This window comes from Parus major, chromosome 20 (genome assembly GCF_001522545.3).
Source record: "Parus major isolate Abel chromosome 20, Parus_major1.1, whole genome shotgun sequence".
Taxonomy (NCBI): domain Eukaryota; kingdom Metazoa; phylum Chordata; class Aves; order Passeriformes; family Paridae; genus Parus; species Parus major.
The window spans coordinates 14,262,730-14,287,727 of NC_031788.1; the positions used below are offsets into that span (position 1 = coordinate 14,262,730).

Here is a 24,998-nt window from a genome sequence, read left to right on the forward strand (position 1 = left end):
GCCCTTCACTCAGAGTCCCTCTGGGGCTGCATTCCCAGGACTGCACACACTTCTGTGCACCTGGCTGAAGTGGCACCTTTCCACCTCTTATCCAAGGGACACAAGGGCGTGCCTGACAACAGGTCTGGCAGCACAGTATCTCCTGTGGGTCCTGCCACAGGCTGGCTCTGAACTCTGAGAAACCACTTGCAAATACAAGAGACTAAACCCTCACAGGAACAGGTTTCACTCACTGTCAGGACCACACAAAGGTGTCCTGTTCCTCAGGAGATGCAGACTCAGAAGGCTGCAGGTCCTGACACTCTTCCTGTGCCCCGTGTTAGGAAGCAGCTGTGACCCATTCCCACCCTGGGTGCACACACTCACCTCTGCTGCTCCACCAGCACCTGGCAGAGAAGCAGGACAAATGCCAGACACAAGCATCAAATTCATATTACAAGGGGTTCCTGACATCAGCACATAAAAGTCGTGTGACAAACAACATCCAAGAAGCAGGTTTAGCTATAGGACATGCAATGTTGCAGGAAGCCCTGATTCCTCTCTGAAGAGCAAAGCTCCATGACACAGTGCACTGGGACAGTCAGCAGCCCATGGCAGCCAGAGCAAGGCATGTTCCTTGTTCCTTACCAACAACAAACTGTTCTCAGGAAGGAAGGTTCATTTACCCCCATTTCACAGCCATGAGCCCCGAGCCTGGCTCTGCCAAAGGGTGAGGGTACCTGGGGGAGCTCAGCTCACACAGCCCTCACCTTTTCTCCCCTTGTGTGCAGACTGGCAAAACACCAGTGTGTTCACTCCTAAATAAAACTGTGATTAGAATGATTCCCTCTCTCCTCCTGTGTTTAAGGAGTTTTAAATAACTCCAGTGTGGTGGCTGAGTCTCTTGTCCCACACTCAACTATTTTGAGGCACAAAAAAGAAATATCTGCAAACTCTAGGAGATTTGTTGAGATGCTCTGTTACCTAAAATACCTCTGAAAAACTCACATTAGGGGTACCTCTGTAACAGCATAAAATTCTAAAGCTCCTGCAACAGTGTTTAAGAGCATCTATTTACAACTGGAAAATCTAAACAAATACTCACTATAAATTGATAAACAATGACAAAATTTTGCAGACTTAAGGCTATTTGCACAAAATATAAAATACTGGTTGAACAATGTTTTCTCTAAATCTTCTGCAACGTTTCTGCAAGACAGGGTCCATCCCAAAAGTAACACTGTAGAAAAAAATGCTGCTCTTTTTGGTAAGGGCACAAACACTAAATTTTAAGCAAAGTAGTCTGGGAGCCAAGATATGGATTATTAATAAGAGAAGAAAAGCTAAAATTTGAAAGTAAAAGCTGAAGGAAAAGAGAGAACTACCCAACACACCTGTAAACCTGACAGTTCCAAAACTGCAAATTGATAAACCAGTGGTACAATGACTAAACACCTAACTGTTTATTTCTAGCTCTATTAGTGTTATGACAAAACAGTTCATGGATTTGGGCTTTTTTCCCTGCAGCAGAACAGGCCACAGAACCCATGGACACTGCTGAGAGCCAACATGCCCAGATCCTCTGCATTGTCCTGGGGCATCTGTATCACCTCTACTGAAATAACTAACCTCAGCAAGGGTCCTGGCCAAAGGAACCAGAAAAAAGGGCTTTTGGAATGTTCATTTGTTTCCAAAATAAAGTTGCTGCTCTTCAGAAAGATCTGAAAGGCACAAAGCAATTTCCAGTTTTGCTCTGTCCAGTTTTTGTACAGTCACACCACTTCAAATTTATTTCCACCTATGAATAATTTTGCCACAAAACACATTTTGACTGACTTGTACTGATAGTGAAAACATGATTCATGATGTTATGAAAAATTCTGAACAGAGTGGCTGCTTAAAATAACAATATAAAAAGGAATTGTTTCTTGTACGCATCCTTTTAGAAGAGTTTTGAAGTATGTTTGTGATCCAAGTTCAGAAAACAGAAAATACAGTAAAAAATTCAGCCCTGGGGCTCCTTACAGTCTCATCAAGATGTGACAGACTTTCAGGGAATCTCTGTAAAAGTCAGAACAAACACATTTGTTGTGTGTACGAGATAGTCAACAGACAAACCAGAAATCACTTTATTATGCTGCAGCCACAGCTGCATAATCAGAACTCAAGTTCTCATGTCCACTAGTACTTACAAAAACCAAACTCAAAACATTGCCTCCAGTTTGAGCAAAGGAGCTCTGCAGTACACTCACACCTTCTAGTCAGAAGAAACAAGATGTTATAAATATACCATTCCAAAAGCAGACAACAGACTTCATCCAGGTATTTTATTTTGCAGATATATGTACATATATATAAAAACACCTAACCTTCACTGACATTCCAAAGGATGTTCCTCTCAGGTTTGCCCTAAACTTGCCAGAAAAGCAACGACAAAAATACCCAGCAGATGAACGGATCACAAAAATGGCTCTGGCATTACACAGCCTCCCCTGGATGGACAACCCAAAGCTGCCCTAGGACAGACAGAAGCAGGGGAAAGGTTTAAACGGAACTTGTTGCTTTACATCTCACGGAAAACTCATGTTCTGCTCAGGAAACAGGGAGAAGCGATCCCGGAGCAGCGACGGCTGCCAGAGCCGATAGGGACGGGGGGAAAGCCGGGGCTGCCCGTTCAGCTGTGCCAGGAGGGCCCGGCGCTGTCCCTGTCCCTGACCCTGTCCGTGCTGCTGTCACCGCAGCCGCACGGGCTGTCCCGGGCTCGGCAGTTTTGGTCCCGCCAGCCCCGGAGGATGCTGCGCTGCCGGGCTCGGGCACTCCGCGGCCGCAGCCGCCTCCCTGAGCCGGCTCCGCTGCGCCGGGAGCTCCGAGCAAGGGGGAGCGAGAACTCCCCGCCCACAGCGCCGGGACCCCCGAAGCGCCGCTGTCACCGCCCGCGCCCGACACTTCCCCGCGGGCCGGGGGCGCGAGCGCCGGTGCCGGGCCCATCGCGATCCGGTCCCCGCTCCCCGCCGGGGCGGTCTCCCGGGCCGGCCACCGCGGGAGCGGGCACGGCCCAGCCGTACGCGGGATGAGCCCCGGGCCGGGAATGGGATCGGGACGAGCCCGAGACGGGCAGGGGACTCCGGGCCGTCCCCTCCCCACGGCCCCGGCCCCGGCTCTGGCCCGGTGCGGGCCCGCCAGGCCCCGCCACCCCCCGCCCGCGGCCCCGCCGGGCCCGGGCCGCCCGCGCGTCCTCACCTGCGCAGGGCTCGGCTCCGGGCCGGGGCGGGCGGGGGTCGCTCAGTCCATGGGCCGGGCGGGACCGGCGGGGCGGCACAGGGCAAACACCAAAGAGAATGAGCGGGGCGGTGCGGCCCGCCGGAACTGACGGCACCGCGCCGGGGCCGGAGCCTCCACACAGCCAATCGGTGGCGGGCGAGCCCCCATTGATCCCGCCCCCCGCCGCGCTTCTGGCCAATGGGCGCTCAGTCCTGCCGGGAGCACCGCCTCCTCCGCGACGACTACGAGTCCCGGCGTGCTCCGCGCGAGCCGCAGAGCGGGAAACTACATCTCCCGGCGTGCCCCGCGCGGGGTTGATGCCGGGCGGTGCTGCTGCGTCTGGCGTCACTTCCGACCCCGCCCCGCCCCGCCCGCTGCCCCGGTGTCCGCACGGCCTTTCCCCGCACGGAGCGCGGCCGCTCTCTGTAAAAACCGGGTTTTCTCCGGCCGTCTGTGCGTTCCGGGAAGAGAAACGGGAGACGAGAGGGCGCAGCCGTTGCCGGGGCGGTCACCCAGCGGGGCCAGCACAGGGCCGAAGCAGGAGGGAGCGCGGATGTCACCAACGCACCCCTGGATGAGCATTTAAGTAACAAAAATCTCACATTTCAAAACACAGGTGGGAAGGAAAAGTAATTCCAACCCTAGAAAGACCCACAGGTAATCCCGGTAATTACAGACCTGCAAGAGCCTTTGGACAGACTTGGCCTGGCACACACAGCTGGCACACAGGAGGATGGCACACAGCTGGCACACAGCTGCACACAGCTGGCACACAGGAGGATGGCACACAGCTGGCACACAGCTGGCACACAGCTGCACACAGCTGGCACACAGGAGGATGGCACACAGCTGGCACACAGCTGGCACACAGCTGGCACACAGCTGGCACACACGTGCCCAGGCCCCTGAGACAAAGCTCAGGCATTTACCTGCTCACTTCAACAGCCACAACCAGGAGTTCACCTGATGCACTTGATCTCCAGGCCACCAAACCTAATCAGTACAGTTGTGAGACAGGGAGAACACCCAAGTTAAACCTAACTCCACAATCACTGCTTTAGTTTTAATACAGCAGGAAAAGCCCACCTGGAGCCTGATCCCCGCTCCCAGGGAAGAGCACCTCTCCTCACTGCATGGTAGTGATATGACCTGTTCCAGGATGGAAGGGATGTGTCTGTTGGTGAGTATCTCTTGTCCTGACAACAGCTCTGCTCTTCTCCCAGTTTCAGAGTTGCTCTGTCTGATCCTACAATGTACCTAAACTGTTACGTAAAGAAAAACCCTCACAGTCCCACTATTTAATATGTTATCTTAAGTGTAAAACATCTTTTTTTTAAAAACAACTATATTCTTCTAAAACAGTAAGTGCACAGTGACAGACATTTTAAACAAGTACTTCTTATTTATTCACAATTTAGATAAAGTTTAAGGAAAGACAAAAGAAATACAAAGGACAACATTAAAATGAAAAGGAATTTTAGTGACTGAAGTGAGTTTCTACAGCCAGTGCTCTCTCCACACATTTCCAAATATTATCCAAACACTGCAGATGCAGATTTCAAATCAATCCCATAACAAACCCCTATGACTATTCCCTTTGAAATGAAACTGGGAATGGAAGTTAGCCACCTTTATCTATGAGTACACAAACCATCAAATTGTTCGGTTTCATCTTAAAGCCACACTTATCTTTTACAAGATGGAATCTGCAATACAATTTCAAGCAGCTTTTTCATTTTGTCTGAGCTCTGCTATAGAAAAGTCGGTGTCAACCTTCTGCATAACAAACCAGCTTTTGCTCTTGCTAGTGGAGTCTCTGCAGCTCAGAGCAGACTCACACTCGCAGCTTGGAGGTATCCTTGGAGATACTGCAACGCTTCTGCATTCAGGCTGGTGCTCAGCATGGACAGAACCTGAAAGCACAGGGTGGAGCAGAGGTGGCAGTGAGTGAAACATGAACCTGCTGCTGCCTCCTGCCACCACACACGGTACAAAGTCAGACACAGAGCAGCAGTTATCCATGGGGACAGCAGTGGATCTCTCAGGCAATCTTTACTTACCTGGGCAAACCAGAGATGCTATGGGCTAGGAGAGTTAACTGTACACTCACCTTGTCTAATTTTTTTGAGCTGCCTGAATTCCCCAGGTACATGCAACCAATTGAACTGAAAACATGTATGAGTTACAGTCCATCAAGGGTGTAAATTTTCTTTTCAAAAATGGCATATTTAAGCTTATTGCAAAATTAAGTGCTGTGAAAATAATGGCCTTTCTAAGGCTCCTAAGGAAAAACCTTACAAAAGCTATATTCCAATAAAGAACAAAACACAGCACAGTCTTGCATTCTGATTATCAAACATTAGCAGAGAGACCCATTCTCACAAAGGCATTTCTTCTGTGCAGAATGCAGTATCAGCACACAAGTGCACAAGTCACCTACCCTGCCTGGGCATGCTGTAGACAGTTTGTGAAGAGACTGTGCCAGATGGATTCTAGGATTGTTCACCATTTGACCTACAGGATCATGTTCTTTCTTCCCAGCAAAGGCTAGCTGGGAGAATGCAGTCTGATAGCCTGGAGTATCCTCTATGTCAATGAAGTGTTCCTCGTCAGGGATCGTGTCATCCTCAGGCAACTCAAAGAGGCCAATGAGGGCCTGCAGCAAAGGAATCCTGGGAGCAAAGAGGGGAGAGTAAAACTGGAGTGCTTAAAATGTGTTAGGACAGGGTGTATTTTACAAGGATGCTCAAATTATTAGGAACCCCTTATAATTCAGCCTTTTCAGGTACTTGCTTGGCTACTGAAACTGTAAATGGCCGAGGTATGCTGGACCAGAACTGTGGGTCTGAATATTCTACAGGCATAATGTGGGTACTCCTATTAACAGCATCAGCAGTGTATGTATTTATCAGGTCAAGTTGTCATGAAACAGCTAAAAAGAGCAATGATTTTCCAGATCAAAACTTTTCTCTACGTACATTTAAAAAAAGTCCTAGTTTGGGGATCTAGTCTGGGATCCAGTGATTGTCATCAAATTCAAACTGCCTGGCACGCTAGACTGCTGGACTGGTAATCAAACTTTCCTGGTAGCTTTCTCCAAAATTCCACTCTCAAGCTAAGGTATCACAGTTTCTCTGTCAGGTTATGAATATGCTCAGGTCTCTGACTAGAAGAGTTACAAGTCAAAACCCTCACTTTTCAGAAAGAATACAAGCTAGAGGAAAGCAGTATATTTCCCTAAATGCAGTTCCAGCTAACCAAATCGGTGCTATCTCCATCAAAAACATCTCAAGCCACTTCTGTCATCCTCTCTGAAAACTGAGTTTCATTTGTTGAGAAACAGAAGCAGTATGAAAGGCCTGAAACAGCCTCGTGGGCCTGAGGAGCTCACAATAGAGTTTCCTTCAAGGATGTATTTTGGTCTGAGTTCACATTTCTTGAACTCAAACAGCCTCACTAGCACAACCTGAAGACATGTGGTACCTACCACAGCTTCGTGTACTCAGTATCCATCATGGGAGGACATTCTGTTAATATTTTTGTAATGCCAACAGCACAGATTTTCTTTTCAACTTGTCCAGACACTTTCTGGATTTCAGGAATTATAATTTTCTCCAACACCATTCCAAACATCCTAAGGTGGGATCGAGAGTAAAAGTAAAAAGCTTTATCAGCCTTATGGTGACAAAAGAGAACCAGAAATAATATGAATCACTAGGAAGTAGAGACAACCAGATCATTTGTTAAGATTCTGCCCTGTTGCAGTAGACATTTGCACATACAAACTTTTCATAAAGGATAACAACTAAAAAATCAATCTTTCCTTTTTATAATCTTATTAGATTAGTAACTGTGGTCAGAAAAATAAGACTTTCTAGACAAATAAATGAACCACATTAAGAGAAACATTTGGCAAGTCAAATTAGTGATAAATGTAGTCTGACAGTCTAGCTAAACAGACAACTCTTTCTTACTTCAAAATATAAAAATAACACAGCAGTATTAAATATAACCCAGACAAACAAAACATACTAACTTTGGCTGTATGCTGTCAAATATTTCTTGCAGAGCTAATGCCCCATATCTTACACAATACAAGTTAATGAAGACAAGGAAACCTGTAACAAGAAAAAAGTCAAAGTCAAACTCAACATGAAAACAGAAGAATAGCTTTAGAGTCAGCAGCAGAATACATTCCAGCAAGCTTTTCAAGGGGATAGATGGCAATCTTTATGTGCTCAGTTTAAGTGATGTATATGAAGTTTCTGCCTTGAAATAAGCCTAAAAACTAATCTTTTCACATACCACAACACAAAAACAAGGTGGTACAACAACACAAGAGTCATTCCTTTTCCCCCTTACAGCAGTTATAAAAAGGCATTAGAAAAGCCATTTGCCATTTTCTTCAGATCAAGGACCAAAGAAACTCTTCAAAAAACTCTACTTTGGCAGAAAACTTCACAGTGCAGCCTCTGAAGTGAGGTATGAGCCCCTTTGCACAGGTGCAGTATATTAAAAGCACCACTTCAACTTTTTTTTGTGGAAGACCATTATAAGCAACTCTATCATTCTTGTTCCTATCAGGTGGCATTAACCTGATTTTATAGGGAAGGTAATGGACACCTTTGTGCATAATTTGTGTAGTGATGGTATCATTAAAAATAATTTAATGACAGTCATCTTGTGACAGCATGAATAACCAGAATATGTATTTCAGTAATCTGTCACAGCTTTGCCAGTTTAACATGAAATCTTATCAATAAATTTAGTCATACTAAGGCCAAAATGACACAAAAGCATGGAGTATTTGACAGTACTAACACACAACTATGGGTAACTACAGGACACGTGGTCAGCATTGCTGTGCTTCGTGAGAGGGAAGGCTTGCTGCTATTGGCTGGAGAATAAATGGAGACCTTTTCAGATAATGACATCGCACACTAGGAAAGGAAGAGAAATATGCAAGTCTTGTCCATTATTTTAATTCCATTCCCTCAGTTTTCATGAGGTGTCACCTGCTATGGTGACTGCCCCATACACCCCTCTTGATGACAAATAATTTGGAGCAAGTCCTTGGAGTCACCACTGTCCTTCTGTGTATCCACGGGGCACAACAGGACACTTGTTCTGTGCAGCTGTGCCTCTGAACTGCTGCTGTCACCAGAGCTTTTCACAGAGCAAGGAACTTACTTTTGATAAATTTTGTTGTTTTGGAATTTTGAAGTCTTTGGAATAGCAGAATGAAGATCTGTTTCCTGTACTGGTCAACTGATTCACTGGAAATTTAAAAGGACAGTTATTCAGTTCACACTAGGATTTTACTCTTGTCACTTCACAGAAAACATGTATAGAATTGTTCAAATCTATTTCATTGAAAAATGTGATGTTTTCAGTTCTTAAAGATTATAATTTTGTGTGTTTATACACTTCATAATTAAAGTTACAGAAGTTAGCTTTAAGTGTGATTTCAGCTCATACTCACGGAGGCATATGCTCGATGATACTGTTTAGAAGATAGAACCCTTGATGATCATTAGCTTTAGAGGCAATCAACTTCTGGAACACACCTAACAATCCAGGCTGCAAGAAAAGTAGATATAAAACCCTAGACAACAGTTCTTCATATGTGACCTACCAGAAAATTGACCATTACTGTCTAAGGCATATGCCAAGGCAAAAGCCTTCATAACCTAAGCCAGGATTCAGTTTTTTCAGTTCAGGTCAAGGAAGACACATTTTGGCTTCTTCTCACTCACTCTTCTCAAGACTGTTCTGAACAGAACCTTAAAGTTGTCATTATCCACATGTTTAACTCGAGGCAAAGACAGGAGAACTGTGGAAACTTACCTGCTTGCAAGAACTAAGAGCAGGGATTTTTCATCTCAGTTGACAAAAGTGTGATAGCCTAGAACTCATCCACATAATGGGAAAGCACCCAAAAAGCTACATTCAGAGTATTTGTCTTTGTATGTAAGCACCAAATTGTGCACAAATCCAGCTGTTTGCTGGAGTTCCTCACAATCTGTAAGCTCAGCTCACCATGTCTCAAGGCCATCAGTGTGACTCACGATTTTGTCAGCAGCAGCGCTGGCGATGGTGCTGGCGCCCCGCTCCAGGTAAGCCTGCAGGAGCCTGACCAGAGGGGGAATGTTTCCTGTCCTTTCCCAGAGAACTGGCTGGAGCAAATGGGGAAACAGTGCCATATAGGATGATGGGATTTCGTTTTTATGCATTTCCAGAAGTAGGGACATCACTTGAAACACGTAGGGAATGAACTCTGGAAGAGAAACAAGGACATTTACAAAGTCAGACAACGTGGTCACTTGTCAGTTCCCAGAAACCAAGTATCTATGGACTGAACCCAGAATTTTATTATATTATCACAATGATTTCAATTAATAAAACCCTGAAGAAATATATCTTCCCAAATGTAATTATTCCAGTAATTAGCAAGCATTGCATATATACACTTTCTATTTCCTCTACCCGTTAATGTTTCAGAACATAAAAAACAAACTACTAGAAACAAGGCAATAGAATTAAGAATAATATTAAGAGGCTTTGGAGCAGTGATTGCTAGGTATTTTAAAAATGCAATTTAAAATATGTGAATGCTGTTGACGTGCCCTATGGAACAATCTAAACACTTCCAGACTGAAAACATTTCTTCCCTTGAATTTCCTGTGCTACAAAAAACCTGCCGTAAGGTAAATCCTAGCAGCCAGCCCCAGTGGAGAGAGCACAGGCACTCACTGACTGTCCTTACCTTGCACATCATTCTGCAGGATCTCTGTGAACACCAGGAACAAAGCCTCCTCAAAGCTCCCCACTGCCTCTGGGTTTGCCTTGCACGTTATCCTTATCGACAAGCAGATTGACTCAAACATATAATGGTTAAAGTGAGGTTTGCTGGGATTCTGAAAACAAGTTATAAACAGATAAACCAACACAAACTTGCAGACAAGTCACTTATTTTCCTAAATATATTTTTAATTTCAACTGAAGACTAAAGTAGCATTTTGGACTAGGGATACTTGTAACTTATGTATTAATATGCTTATGAAATTAATTCCACAGATAAAAGCAAACAAAGACCTCTAAGGCATAAAGGAGAGGGTTTTTTTGTAGCAAGTATTTTTCAGAAGCTCTATATAAACTAGCAAACAGTTAAAATATCACAGAACAAAAAACAGAAAAAGATTGTTTTTCAATCTTTTAAGTTAATTCTCTATTGAATACTCCTTTATAAGCTGCAGCTGAATTGAAACTGTACAGAGAAGTAGTTTTCTAGACAGCCAATGAAGGTATTCTAAGGCATTCCCTGTTGTCAGTGGTTAAGAATTTGGCAAGTCTAAATAAAAACTAAGAGAATTTTACCCACCAAAAGCAAAAGGGTAATTTATTTAATTCAATCCCACATTTCAATGCCAATTATTATTAGCTTCAGAATTTTCATGGGCAAAGAATAGTGGAGTTGTGACAAACACAGATTATTGTACTGGTGGCCTCTGCACAAGCAGCACAAACTAGCATTCCAGAAAGGGTTCATATGCTGCTTCTAAATTTGAGATGGGGGTAGGGAGAATGATCTGAGAATATGTTCTAAAAAGAAGGCAGTACCTCACAGGAATGCTGTTTCAAATTAGTTGCATCAGAAATTATTGAACTATTCAGAGTATTCTAACAGAACACCACCACCAAGGTACACGTAAGTCCTCAGCAAGTCTGCTCTAAAAGGTAAAAGGTATTCCTTCTGCTCTTTTTCTTTACCTTACTGACAGCCAGCAGTTTCTGTGTGAGCTGTGTGATGACAGAAGGGATGTATGGAATTATGGACTCCTGTAGCAGAGAAAAACTCCTCATGATGGCTGCAAATAAATGGAAAATTTTAGCTTCTGAAGAGAAAATACACTTCTGCCACTCAATATATGCCTAAATCCTTAACTTTTTACCATTAAAATAGGATCCCAGGGAATTAGGTACAGAACGAAAGAGCACCTGCTGCAAGAACATTCAATCTATAATCATGATAAAGCATAAAACAAAACCTCCTTATTCCCATTCTACAGCTGAACACAGGAGATTAAGTAACTTTACAAAGGTCATCACTTGTCCTCATCACAAGTCTCAGATCTCAGCATCCTCTTAGCCATGATCAGATCTACCGTCTCACTAGCCATGACCACATCTCCTCTCATGCTCAGATCTCCTGACACTGTCCAGGTAGCTGTCCTGACTACAAGACTACCATTTGAGAAATAACTTCCTACAGTCCCATTATGTTTAGTGTTTCTCTTTGGTACCATAAGTTTAGTCGAAGATAACTTGATACAGCCTGGTAAGTAACAGCAGGCTTTTCAACACATTTGCATAAAACAGGTTTTGCAAATAAAAACGACAGGAACTGTAACTGTAAGCCATTACCTCAAGTTAACTAAGTTATTCTTATACTGCAGGACTCATTAGGCATTTACCTTTCATAATGTATTCGTTTTCAGATGAGCCAGGAAGCGTCAGAGCTTTGAAAAGGTTTGTTAACAGCACTTCTACAAACGGTGCCATTTCTGCAGCTGTAATGCTGTTAAGTGAAACACAGCTCTTCAATGTTGAGTCACAAACTTCAAGCCTTATACAATACCATAACATGTGACACGAAGGGTCCCCTATAGGTATTTCTCATCCTTAATACACAAAATCTATGTAGCAATGAATTTTTTTCTGCTTGGAAACTTACAGGGTAGCATTATTTGTCCCTCTCATGGTAAACAGTCTTTCAAGAGCATGGGCTGCATAGGTGTGGACCACAATACTTTCTGCTTGGAGATGATTAATTAAGAGAGGAATAGACACCAGCAGTTGTTCTTTTGGTACCTACAAAAGTGTAGCAACATATCATAAGTACATTAAAAAATACAGATGGTTCTACTCAAGAGCACAACCAAGCTCATCAGTGACACACAGAGCTTGGCAGAGGGAGGTATCTCGGGAGGCTCCTCCTGTTGCTACTTCACATCTTGACAGCCAGGAGCTCCCTACTTCTGTCATTGCTCGTATACTTGTCCTGAACACCAGTGGTACTTTGGATTAGCAGTAAGTGCAGATAATGTGTATTTCCCTTTCCATTTTACTTTCTCTTAGTGGATAATCAAAAATATCAAGGTTTAAGAAACCAAAATCACAGATATTTCATAAAAAATGAATAAAGGTAATCTAGAATTTAGAAAAATATGGAACATATTTTCTCACCCCACTTCACGAATCAGAAAAGGTAAAGCACAAAACTGCTGTAGTCTGCAACAACTACTGCAATGAAACAAGCAATTAAGGGTATTTGGACTAACACTGACTTGAAAACGTCTGAGTGTGTCACAGAATTAAGCAGCTAAGAAATTCAGTGTTGCCACAGCATATGGACAGCATATAGACTACATGTTAATTGGATATTTTTAACAATATCATTTACTTTCTAAATTAAAAATTCAGCATGAAGTGTTGTATATGACTAAACACCTGTTGAGTTAGCATATGGCCAAGTGTGATAAATTAGGCTTGGCAAGTATAAAGCAACAACCTACAATATGTTTTTCCATATGAGTAAAAGAAAAACTTACTTGGTTTCTAAAAATCATGATATATTTGATACCATCTGCTTTTAGCACAGGGAATTCATTCACTGAAATAGAAAAATATGCAAACTTTGTCAGTACTTCTCATGCAAATGTGATTACTGAACATGTACTATATATACAGGTGTCAGTAATAATTTTCCCCTGTAGAAAGTAATACAGACAATGTTTTTCTACACTTCTTAGTTTCTGCACTTTGGTATGGGCACTGTTAGAATATCAGTTTTAGGTACAAATCCCACCCCTGTACCATTAAAAGTACAGTCCAGCTCAAATGAAATTTCACCTTCTGGTTTCAATTTTAGCAGTCTTCAACTGCTAAAATTACTGCTAAACTTACACATTTTGAGACCACCCACTATGCCACAAATATAGTAAGATAATTGTTGAAGTATAAAATAAACTATGTGGTTTAAATCTAGACATCCACAACCTCATCAATAGAGGCTGTACAGGTCACAACCTGGCCTCAGTATTTCAGCTTGTCAGGGTTTTGTAGAGCATATAAGTTTACCATAAGGTCTCAAATACAGAAAGCAAATTACTTTGATTCAGGAAGTTCAAGCATGTAGCTAACAGCAACCATGTGTATGTAACCATGCCCTGATCTTGCAGGGAACAGGTGGTAAGCACTTCACAGCTCCTTCACTGCTGGCCAAACAAAAATCAGTTACTCTGTGCCGAGTGTTAACAGCCAGTCTCAAAGATTATGCTGATAAAAGGAGTGCTTGAGACTTCACAAACAATGGTCACTGTCAAGGTTATGATAAATCACAAAAATACCACATCAAAATTAACATTAACTTACCAGTAGCAGACTTTAAGTCAGGTTGAATGTGATTCACAAAGAATTCTGTCAAATTAACGAGTTCATTGGCCTGTGTTATTCCATGCTGGAAGAAGCAAGAAACAACTCTTATTTTTATATGATGACATATAAACTTCTAGTTTTCTTACTCATCTTAAAAAATTACTATTCATTTTCTCTTACAAAAAATGCAACCTCTTTTTAAATCAGGATTTTCAGATGGAGTATTTTTAATGAAGTGTTCTAAATTTGTGCAAATTTGCCATTAAATAGCACAGAAAAAGACACAAACTTTACAGTGTCCCAAAAGCTAGCAGACTGGTTCCCCTGACATTATCACTAACATATAACTGATGGGCAGCAGTATACACCTGGCTGCAGGAAAACACTGAGAACCTTCAGCAAAATTGCATAAAATGATGTACACATTTTACTATGTTTGACTCAAATCTGTCTTGTAAAGACACCAAGATTTGAACTATAACAGCATTTAAAATATCTAGTAGTACATGTAAACTTGTTCCATAGGACATTTGATGCAATGTTTCCAAATTGGTTAGCCCAGCTGTGCTTTTTCAGTGTCTCCAGACTATTAGTTGCTTTTTCCTCAGCATGTAATGAGATCCATTTCCAGCCATCATTAGCATTCACATGTCATTCACAGATCATTCAAGTAGCATGAAACGTTGGGCAATATCATGACAAGAACTCCAAGAATCATTTAAATTCCTTTTTAGTCTGCTTAACACATCCAATCATCTTCTGTAAAGCTCTATTTGCCTCCCCTGGCTTCCAGACTGCCTCAGGACCACTCAGAGCTCAGAGGTTCCAGAGCTGAGCCAGTTTTGTTTCTTTGCCTGGCTGGATCCCACATGCCAGCCAGGCCTGCCACAGGGCCACATCTACCTGAAGGTCAGATACCACCAGCTGTGACAGGATTGTATAAAGGGCAGCTTTTCATCTCATCAGCATGAACTACTGCACACACAGGTACTCCCTTTCTGAAGCAGCTTAAAGGAACAGCAGGCCTCATCTGCACTGCAACACAGGTTACAATGAATAAAATGTACAAGTACCTTCTGTGTTTGAGCTTTGGATGCCAAAGATGTTACAAGGTAAATAGCTGCATCTTTGTGCTTCCAGTTAACGGATGGATTCTTTGCATATTCTTGCAGCATAGAATTAACATATCCAGAAAAAATCCCTGTCACAGGTCCTTCAAAAAATTTGCACAAGCCTCTGACCAGATCACAAGCTGCTCTGCGCCTGGTGTCAATATCTGCACAAGAAACAAAGCTTCTTAGGATATGAGAAAGCAGACAACTTTTCATACTAATAAACATAATAATCAAAACAGTAACACCTACTCCAGTTACAGCCATACCCCATGTTAATTACTGCAACCCTCCACACTACAGTGTAAGAACACCTGTAAGTCTTTTATTTACTGTCACAACTGGACTACTTGTACACCAAGGAGAAGGGACACCTGGCCCTGCCCAGTGGCAGCAGGCATTCAGGGGTGCTGGTACTGGCTCTGGCTGGGAGTGAGCTCATGTTCTCCCTAGTGGCCCATTTGGTGCCGTGTTTGGTACCAATGACTAAAGCTGCTGGTCACACCCAGGATTTGGCTGCTGCTGAAGAGCACTGTCAGTGACAGGGCTTCCTCCTCCTCCTGCTTTGCCTTCCCAGCAAGTAGTTTGGGGTAGGCAAGGAGCTGAGAGGGGACAACTTGGGCAGCTAATCCAAACTGACCAGTGGGACATTCCATGCTCTATGACATGCTCAGCAATAAAAACTGAGGCATTGCTCAGGGACAGGCTGGGCAAAAGTCTGCCTGTGGGCAATGGTGAGACAGTAACTTCTTTCCCCTTTCCTTATTCTTTCTTTCACTTAAACTGTCTTTATCCATGAGTCTTCTCACTTTCACCCCTCCCACTCTCATCCATCAGACTGCAGCAGGCTGGAGCACAAGCCAGCTGCTGGCCCACCACACCTGACAGGGCATTTTTGTAAAAAATGTCACAAGAACCTAAAATGCAGCCAATCCTGGATAAGAAGGATGTTTTCTTGAAAAAAGTTCAAAAATGTTTTCTCCAATTTTGTCCTCCACTGGAAGCATACAGTAATTTCTTCAATCTATTACAAAATGCCATCACTTCAGAAGTGTCTGTCAGTGACCTGCTGGTGGCCCAGACCTGTGACACAGAGCCAGGTTTGGCTCCCTCAGGCTGTGACCTGGCTGCAGAGCACAGCCTCCCCCAGCACTCCAGCAGCTGGGCTGGCAGAGCCGTGTCCCAGGCAGGCACTGCTCTGAACACATGCCAGCTCCCAGCCTGGCTGCTGGCCAGCTGGCCTGAGCACACTTTGTATGCAACCCTAGGTGAATTTCAGTTTACACATCAAGAGCCTCTCCCTGTTATTTAGAACTCCATACATAGGAACTAAACACACAACTGGCTACTACTCAGCATTGTCTTACAGGCTGTATTTGCTGAAGTGAGAGTGTGGGCAGAGCAGAAGACATACCAATCCAATTAAGGAAAAAGCCCGATAAAAACACTGTTCAAACCAGAAAGACACTTTGATGAACATATTGTGACAATAGACTTGATCACAGACTGGATAAAATCCAACTGGGGGTGGTGTGTGGAAACCTTCTCAATTTCAAAATGAAGTTATAAAAGCTTCAGTAAATTGCTTCAGCTCTTTAGAGCTATACTTAAAGACCAAGTATTCTTAGAATAATCTGTGGATTACCAGATCCTTCCAAATCCCTTCTGATATACTCTTCAGAATTATCTTCAAATGCTTCTTCATCAGCAGCTGAAAATATAAAATACATGGAAGTTGAAGTGCTGAAGTCTCTGGTTTTTATGGTAAAAGGGTGTATCATTATCAATTTGCTATTTTTGCCAAGGACCTTTCTATAACATTAATATTAATTAACAAGAAATATCCAGCCAGGCTAGTCTGTTTAGCTTCTGTCCCACAAATTAGTCTTTCATACCCATGGGCTGATGTACTGATTTAAAGAAAAACCTCTAACACATATTCAACACCAGGTGTATTTGAAGAGGCATTCAGAGTCATGGACTTAAGAGAGAGAAGCTCCTTATCATTGCAATATATTTTCACTGAATTTTAAATATAGGATGAATATGAGCCATCAAAAACCTGGAGAACTAAACACTACAATTTGGTAGGCCTGATAGTCCTGCCTATTTATGCTCCTTGAATTATTCAGATACTCACTTTAATTGAAGAAATTTATTGGTGGCACATGACCTAGACTTCATCCACTGGGATTTCAACATGTAAAGTTAGGTATATTCATACAATTCTACAAAACCCAGAGGACAGCAATCTGCTGCAGAAACTTGGGTTTGAATCTAGCACTAAGGTACACGAGAGGGAACCCTCAATTCTTAGTCCTGCAAAGCAACATGTCATGATAATTAGTTAGATTTTTGTTGTTTTTCAAAATTTAAGTCTCAAAAAGTTACCTCTAAATTCCATATTGGGAACAATAACTTTTTCACAGATGCTTGTCAATGTATTCTGGTCTTCAAACAGATGCTTGTAATGTGGTCTCTCGCAAACTGAGGCCAGAAACTGGATTGCATTACTGACCAGCTACAGCACCACAAACAGAACACAAAACTTTAGCATGACTGATCCCTCTATAGTTTATTATTAAACTTGACAAGATCATATTTTAGCAACTCACCAAGTCATACTTCACTTCTTGGCCTGTTGTGACTAACAGATTCCAGATTGCTGTTACAAAACGTGGCAGGTAGGGCTGGAATTCTTCATCGTATTTTTGAGCATATAAAGCAGCATTATCACAAATTTGTGATTTCAAGAGCTCCAGCAATCCAGCTTCCTCTTCATCCTCACATAAAATGAAACTAAGAACTTAAACATCCAAACTTCAACACTACTTAAACGTTAGAAGTATCAATGTATTTAAGTTAAATATTTGCATCACCGTTTTATCATGTCCTAAACAGGTAAAAGAAATTCCTCTCATGTTCCTAGAACTACTGTATTTTGCTGATCTATACCCAAACTGCTCTTCAAGTTAGAAATCACACTCACATTCAAATCAAACTACTGTGCGCTTGAAAGAAAAGCAATAGTTCACACAAAATTAATTTACAAGTGTAATATGAAAAAGATAAAATGAGGCATTGAAAAACATGCTTAGAAGCCACTACATCGTGATTTTTAATTGGAGTAGTTGTAGAAGTTCCTTCCCCTTCCACAGATCAGCACAGATGTTTGTGGAACCACACTGTGAACTGGGAAATTGAGCTGGAATTAAAAAAATCAACTGAACCAAACAACAGCCCAGTTCTGTCTGCCCCTTTCCTGCAGCCACACCTTGCAGCTTTACTGCCTGTTCCAGTTCAGCTGCATGAGTGCTTGTGCTGGGAGCAGCCCACAGACACAGGACAAAAGAGCAGCAAGGCTTCTTTTAGCAGCAGGGTAACTAGAGAACAACATACACTTAATATGCCTCCCTATGTCAAGAAATTTATAGTTGTTTTGTTTCCATCAAGTGGGAAACTATTGTGCTGTATCCGGAAGACATCAGCATTTAAAATGCAGAAAACATGCACAAAAATAACTGGAGCTTTGCTGACCTGGTCTCAGCCTTCAGCAGTCAAATTCCTGATTCTTTTAACTAGACCAAGACAGCAAATGCTAGAGTTCCTAAGAGATGTCCCGCCCTCCATGTTCAATTGTTTCAAGTTAAGATACCCTGTTTTCTAGAACACAGAAACCAGCTGAGAGGTACAGAAAACCTGAGTCTTGTGATGCTAATGGTCAGCTCACTTCAGCTGCTGTTCTTGAAAAAATCAACACACTGAAGAGTATTGCTAATTTGATTTCTGTGCACAGCTGGGTATACCTGCAACTGTCACACAGTTCTGAACTGAACTTCAGAAACCTTAGCAGAGCAACTTCTCTTAAACTCCATTTTCTTACAGTTGTTCTACTCCTTTGTTTGCCCCACAAAAAAACACTGCATTGTTCAGAATTAGACCTAAGTTGTCAGTCCACCCTCTCCCCTACAGATGCAAACCAGGTTGTTTATGCAGTACTTACATCAGTCTGCAAGAGTTTATTATCTAAAGTTAAAAGGCTATGAAAGTTTGTCATCCATGTTTCCATGTTATCTTCAAAAAACTCAGGAAGATCCTGTGAAGGAAAAGCATAAACGTACATTTTAATTTCTGACTGCACTGCTTAGATAACATTCTTACACTGGAAGTAGTGCATTCACCTCATAATCTACTGAGGGAAAATAACCTGTGGAAAACAACCTTCAAACTGCAACTGTACCCCTTCCTCCTCCCAGACAAAAACTGTTCTGGCAGAGCCCTGGAGTACAGTCAGTTCCAAATAAACTAGGTGCTTAGACTCTAAACAGGACACATTTTTTATAATGAATGAGCCATATCACCTCTCATAACAAGAGAGCACAAGCTGTTTTTAACTCCACCTTGTTCTTTTGTCCCCTGTGGAAGAACAGCCTAAGGAATCCAGGCACAATCACACTTCACAGACACGTTCGTGTTGATACACTAAATAAACATCACCCCAGCAAGGGAGCTTTTCACCATTTCCCATACAGCACAATTAGTAATGTCCAAAATGTAGATCAAATTCCAAACCCAGACAACCCACACTGCTCCCAGAATTAGTGCTCCTGCAGAGCCACACGTGATGGACTCTCACCTACGTGACCCAGTTCCTGTCAATACAGACACATTTACAAAGGGGCACAGTGAACAGAATCTCAGCCATTGGACTCCTGCCCTTCCCAGCTCCTACTCAGAGGCCCCATACAACAGCTCCTTGAAGCAATACCAGCTCAGACACTCCTGAACTTGCGTTTATGTAGGGCCAAGCTAATGTCTTAAGTAACCCTTCCTTACTGTGCTTTTACTCCAGCAGATGCACTCGTGTTTTTTCCTCTTGCCATAAAGCATGGCATTAAAGGCTGCCTCAGATTAATTCTATAGTAACAGCTTTTTCAGAACAAAGTGAAACTATCCCAAGAACAAGGAGATTCACCTGAAAATTTAAACTGTAGAACAGCTTCGCAATTAGAATGAGAGAAGAAAAGAGAACCTTCAGGGCACTGGCATCATTTGCATGTGTGCTGCAAAGTTCAATAGTTGCCTAGAAAAAGATGCAAGATTGTCAAGTACAAAACCACACCAACAAAAAATACTGAGAAGTGTCACGGAATGTTTTTTTTAAAACAGAAAATACAGTTATGTTTCATCTTCTTACCAATCTTGTTAGGTCTCACCTGATCACTTGAATTTGAACCCCTTTATCACTTTTGAACAACAATCCTTGAGTTTTAGTTTTACAGGTATCCACAGCAAGAAATTCAGAACATTAAATTTGTTTTAGAAATGACTCAACAAGAAATACCTTAAAGAGATTTGTCAAGGGTAAAGCAAAGGCATCAAGAACAAGTTTGATCTCTGTCCATAATTCATTTGACTTAAATTCATGGCGGTACCTGACAAGTAAGAGAGAAACACATGAAAAGTAGAATAGTCTTCACATTTATTACCAAATTAATTGACACAGAATTTTGTCTTGTGCTGAACCTTGAAACAAGTACTGTCAATTAAACAAGGAAAAAACAACATGGTTCAAAACCATGCAAGGTGTACATACAAGGTGTAACTATTTAAAAGGTGTATGTAGAAGTCACAACTATAGACTTTGTAAATGTCCAAAATGCAGTCTAACAGTAAAACATGCCAGCTTAACAGAACTTTTACAATCCATATACAAACTCCCTTATTTCCAGTACCTTTTAAATAAAGAGTGGGCAGTGCGCAGAACCCCATTGATGACGTGGAAATCTCCACTCTGAAAGCGATTCACCATTTCTGTCAGCAAGTCTGGCCACTTCTGAGGGAAGTCTTCCCGCCCAATAATACTGATGGCATCACTTAACTGCAAAGGAAACGAACTGTCACGTGAAAGAACAGCACACAGCACTTGTGCCAGATGCTGCAAACATCCCAGAAAATCCTAGTTATTCCTGATTCAAAAATCACTGCATTAAATATCAACTGCTTTCTGCACAAATACAAAAATTTCACCTTGAGTTCACACGGTCTCACTTTCTAGAATTGCTATTTAACTGCCTAATGTTAGAACCTAGCTATAAGATTATACAGTAATTACCTTAAAAAAATTCAAAGTAGGTAGAAATGCTTGTAGCAATATTTTTGAAGTTATTCAGATCACAATGAGGTCACTGGTAAGGGAACTGAGCTCTGCCAATAACCATATCCTCTAGACATGCTTAGACTATTCTCAAAGTTTCATGGATACAACTGGGAATGACATATTACCTGCTTTTGAATTTGCTCTGGGCTGCTCAGCATCAAGGGCACTATGTTGGCTTTAATGGCTATTCTGTCTGATTCACATATTTTGTTTGGTTCATCTTCAACCTAAAATGAAAACAATAATTAAGTTGTGGCTATAGGCAGCATTCTCTAGGCAATGAGAGATGATCAGCGTTTCAGAAACCAGCTGTTTATACTGATTTATGTAACTATTACAGTGCTGAAGAACCTAAGAAGCAGACCTGTTAGAGACACTGCCTTCAATGAATCTGGACCAGGAGTATCTGAAAAAAGCTGAAAGAAATAATGTCCTTCGGTAAAACTTATTCAAAGTTTTTTTTCTCCTTCCCTAAGGGTAAGTTTTCAGGTCAGCAATTGAGCAGCAGCGAGGGTGGGTGCACATGGCAAAAAAATACCCACATTTAACCAAGTTTCCTCTTCCTCCACACCAAACAGCACCTCTGCCAACACCACCAATTGATTTTGTGTCAGCTGTCTCAAGCCATCCTTTCTAGAAGCTGTACATGAAGGTGCAGGTTATACAATCAAAACCCTGACTTTAAGAGTTATCTAACTAGTTCAAAACACCAATCAGTTCCAAGTCCAGTCAGTCAGCAGTGCTGAGTTGTAGAAAATCACAAAGCTGCTACTAAAGAAATAAAATAATGAGGTGGCTTGTCCCAGCCAGTGACAGCAGTGGCAGTCACATTATCTGTGATGACAGCACTGAAGTTCAGAGACCTAGAAATCATCCAGCAATTAAAAGAGAAAAGCACCTCCAGAGAGACACTCAATATTGAGATACTTTAAACCTGATGGTACCACTGTCCTTCTCACATCTGTTTTACCATCTTTCCATATACTTAAATAAAAAATTAGCAATTTCTAAAGTTCAAGGTATGCTTATCTATACCATCAGTCACTAATGGGGTTCCCCAGGGCTCAGAACTGGGGCCAGTACTGATTAATATCTTTACTGATGATCTAGATGAGAGGATCAAGGGCTCCCTCAGTAGGTTCACAGATGACACTGAGTTGGGTGGGATGTGGATCTGCTTACTGTACCTTAAAAAGATGATTAGTTCTTAGCACAATTCCTTACTAAGATACCTACAATTCTCCAGTTCCTTTTAATATAATTCTTGAAGGTAACAGATGCACAAACTTTGATGACATTTTCCTGTGATTTCTCCAGCAGCGTTAAGAGTAACAGCGGATAGTTCTGGCTTCCTTCCACAGATTCAAGGAACTTTTCCGCTGTAAGAGAACACACTGTGGTTAGCAAAAGCTGAACTGCTTTCTCTAATCGGAATCCTAGGATTTCTCAAGTGTCTCTTTTAAATACCCAACACAAACACTTCCCAGAGCTTCACAGGAACATGTCTCACAAATGGTATCATAGCTTCTCTGCTCCCCAGTTCCCCAGTGCTCCTGCTGTCAACAACAGCTCTCAGATCCCCAGCAGGATGGGGAAATACTGCCTCCTCACCCTTGGAAAAGCCATAACCAGAGAGAAGTAAATCCTGGCTTGTTGTGAGCAGCAGCACTGTTTTAAATAACAACAGTGCAAATAAAAAGAGCAGGAATACAGAAAAACAAAATTGCAAAAAGCAGATAAACATGAATATAAATATAAATAATTTTACATCCATCCTTCATTAGTTTTTTTGTGGTGTCATTATAAAAGAAAACTGAGAACTTTGGTACAGAGGGATTGCATAAATATATGAAGTTTGAAGTTTGCTACAGAGACAGAAGAGCCAAAAAGAAACAGAACCTTTTTGCTCTCAATCATGAGAATCACTCACCAGGACGCCTTATAGCAGGATCTGGATCGAGTGTTTTCTTTAGATATTCAGTTAAAGTTTGTAAATTGGCATCACTGAGCTCCATTTTGGCAGAACCTAAAATGCACAAGAAGTTTTGTTACAATCAGAAAACCTGTCCTAAAGCTACCCATGTAAAACCAGATCCCACAAAAGCAACATCAGCTCTTTTGGACAATACCTCATAAGCACAGTCCCAAGCAGGGTGCTCCAGGCCCAACAAACATTCCACTTCTCAAGCTACAGGTAACTGCTAGTGTCTGGTTTATAGACCCCAAGCTCCAGAAAAGGCTTACACATCCAGCAGACATGAAACAGGTACAGCCAAAAGATCATCTCTTGTCCTTTAAGGACATCAGGAATTTGGTTCTGCTTTTGTTCTGCTGCCAGACCCAGAAACTGCTCCTGACTGAAATAGCTGAATATTCCTGGCCTACATAATTGTAAATAAAACAATTCAAAGTGTGTTAAAGAGTCAAGGCTTTTTCAAAAAACCAAATATTCCTTATTAAAGAAAAATCTCAAAAGAAAGTACTTTTTAAAAAAAGAGACAAAAGACTGAAAAGCCAGACAGTTTGTCCTCCCTGTAAAATTAGTTCACACTACAGTGGGAGCTAATTTAAATGCAATACTTTTTACAGAATAACTCTGTGCAATAAGTCCATTTTGCTCCTCTCTAGTAATCCTCCCACACATATCCTTATCTTTACCACAGTTATATATTTCCTCCACAGCTTGCATAGGAATAATTAAAATTACAACAATACTATGATAATAAGATGTGCTTTCATGGAGATGTTCCTCTGGACATCATCATCAATCCCACCCATCCTCCCCACCACCAGCAGCATAGTTCACTCCCTACAAAGGTTATAAGGAAGCAAAGGTTTCCATTTTTTCTCTTGAGTTCCTATTTAGTAAAATTGACTGAAATTTACCTGTCCCACTTTGGAGTTGTTTCATGCTGATCACCAGTGCAACAAACACCGTTTTGTATAAGCATGCTTGCAAAGACAGTGAGCTTTAATGACACAATTTTTATGTCAGCTATGGCGTCCATATAATTTTAAAAGACAGCAGCAGTATGCTCTTGAATTAAACTAATGTTAGTAAGCAAATCAGACCCTAACATATTTTACAAGAAGTAAAAATCTACCTGAAGAGTCCTGCCATGTTTCCCTTTGCTTTTGGGATTTACTTGTCCATCATCTTGTTCACCAATTCACATCCACCAATATATTTTGACCTGTTACCTATATATGTTTATTTCCTTTTCTTTCCTCTAGCTCTTCATGTTCGTTTTCCGGTACAAAAAACCTTTGAGGTACTTTAGCTGGAGTGATATAACGCTATGTGCAGTGTTATAGCATGCGCCTGCAGAAAAGGCCTCAAAATCCATAACATGTGCTTCATACACCATCGACTTTAGTCAAATTAATGCAGACCACTTAAGAAGAAACCCTAACCCCGGCAGAACACGGCCGTGGCCCTGGGGCTCGGACCGGGAGAGCTTCACACAACTGCATCCCCTCACCCACCACTGACCGAACATCTTCGACGTGCCGAAGAATGTTCAGGATCCAGATCTGACGGGGAGAACCATCCTGACAGTGCTCTGAGGATCCCTAGGGGCATTTCGCTTCCCCAAAGCGCGGGCCTGCGGGAGCGGCACCGAGCCCGCATCCCCGCCCGCTCCCGCCGCCGTTTCCGCGGGGCAGGGCCGTGCCGGAGCAGCCCGCGACTCTGCGGCGAGGACCGGCCCCGCGCCCTCCCTCGGCCCGCCAGGCTGTTCATCCGCGGCAGGCTCGGGGCTGCTCCGGCCGTCCCGGCGCCGGACCGCGTCTGCTCCGCCCGTGGTGCCTCCTGCGGCGGCCCCTGCAGAGAGGCTCCAGGGCCGGGCCGTGAGGGGGCGGCAGGGCCGGGCGAGATCCCGAGTGGCCCCGAGCCCTCAAACCAACTCGGTCCCCCTCCCCCCGACAGCCCGGACTGGCACTGGCCGCAGCCAATGAGCGACGCGGACTGCGCAGGCCCGGAGGCCTCGAACCAATCGCGGGCCGCAAGAGGCGGGCCGAAGGGCCCAGCATGGTGCGCTGCGCCTGTG

The 24,998-nt window shown here is 42.7% G+C and overlaps 2 protein-coding genes and 1 long non-coding RNA gene across 8 annotated transcripts in view; 1 reads left to right on the plus strand and 2 right to left on the minus strand.

The window, feature by feature from the left end:
* STAU1 (staufen double-stranded RNA binding protein 1) overlaps positions 1-3,346 on the minus strand; it is a 28,468-nt gene extending 25,122 nt beyond the window's left edge. For 4 of the 6 annotated variants that reach the window (XM_015647625.3, XM_015647621.3, XM_015647622.3 and 1 more), the window contains exon 1: positions 3,220-3,345. The gene's annotated coding sequence lies outside the window, so the exon portion shown is untranslated. Of the gene's footprint in view, positions 1-3,219 lie in introns of all 6 variants that reach the window. The other 2 variants (XM_015647624.3, XM_015647623.3) reach the window with 2 other exon arrangements.
* A 262-nt stretch (positions 3,347-3,608) lies between these two features.
* Positions 3,609-21,967, plus strand: LOC117245330. The gene is made up of 2 exons (XR_004499946.1): positions 3,609-4,420; positions 21,290-21,967. It is a non-coding gene; the product is annotated as an uncharacterized LOC117245330 (long non-coding RNA).
* CSE1L (chromosome segregation 1 like) lies at positions 4,623-24,544 on the minus strand. The gene is made up of 25 exons (XM_015647755.3): positions 24,443-24,544; positions 22,880-22,975; positions 22,186-22,328; positions 21,075-21,176; positions 20,525-20,670; positions 20,134-20,224; positions 19,765-19,872; positions 18,793-18,885; positions 17,405-17,572; positions 17,181-17,310; positions 16,435-16,500; positions 14,751-14,953; positions 13,675-13,759; positions 12,852-12,913; positions 11,975-12,111; positions 11,715-11,818; positions 11,011-11,108; positions 10,007-10,157; positions 9,309-9,517; positions 8,723-8,820; positions 8,431-8,516; positions 7,277-7,358; positions 6,728-6,874; positions 5,681-5,912; positions 4,623-5,153 (listed from the first exon to the last, which is right to left on the minus strand). The coding sequence occupies exons 1-25, from the start codon at positions 24,447-24,449 to the stop codon at positions 5,064-5,066; spliced, it is 2,934 nt and encodes a 977-aa protein (XP_015503241.1). The 5' UTR covers positions 24,450-24,544; the 3' UTR covers positions 4,623-5,063.
* Positions 24,545-24,998: the final 454 nt, after the last annotated feature.

Bases quoted from the DNA above. Each gene is read 5' to 3' on its own strand.
- CSE1L (XM_015647755.3), bottom strand. The intron at 12,914-13,674 runs GTAAGTTAATGT...TTTCTATTTCAG, and splicing joins TGACTTAAAGTCTGCTACTG to TGAATGAATTCCCTGTGCTA. The intron at 11,819-11,974 runs GTAAGTTTCCAA...TTCACTTAACAG, and splicing joins GGGACAAATAATGCTACCCT to CATTACAGCTGCAGAAATGG.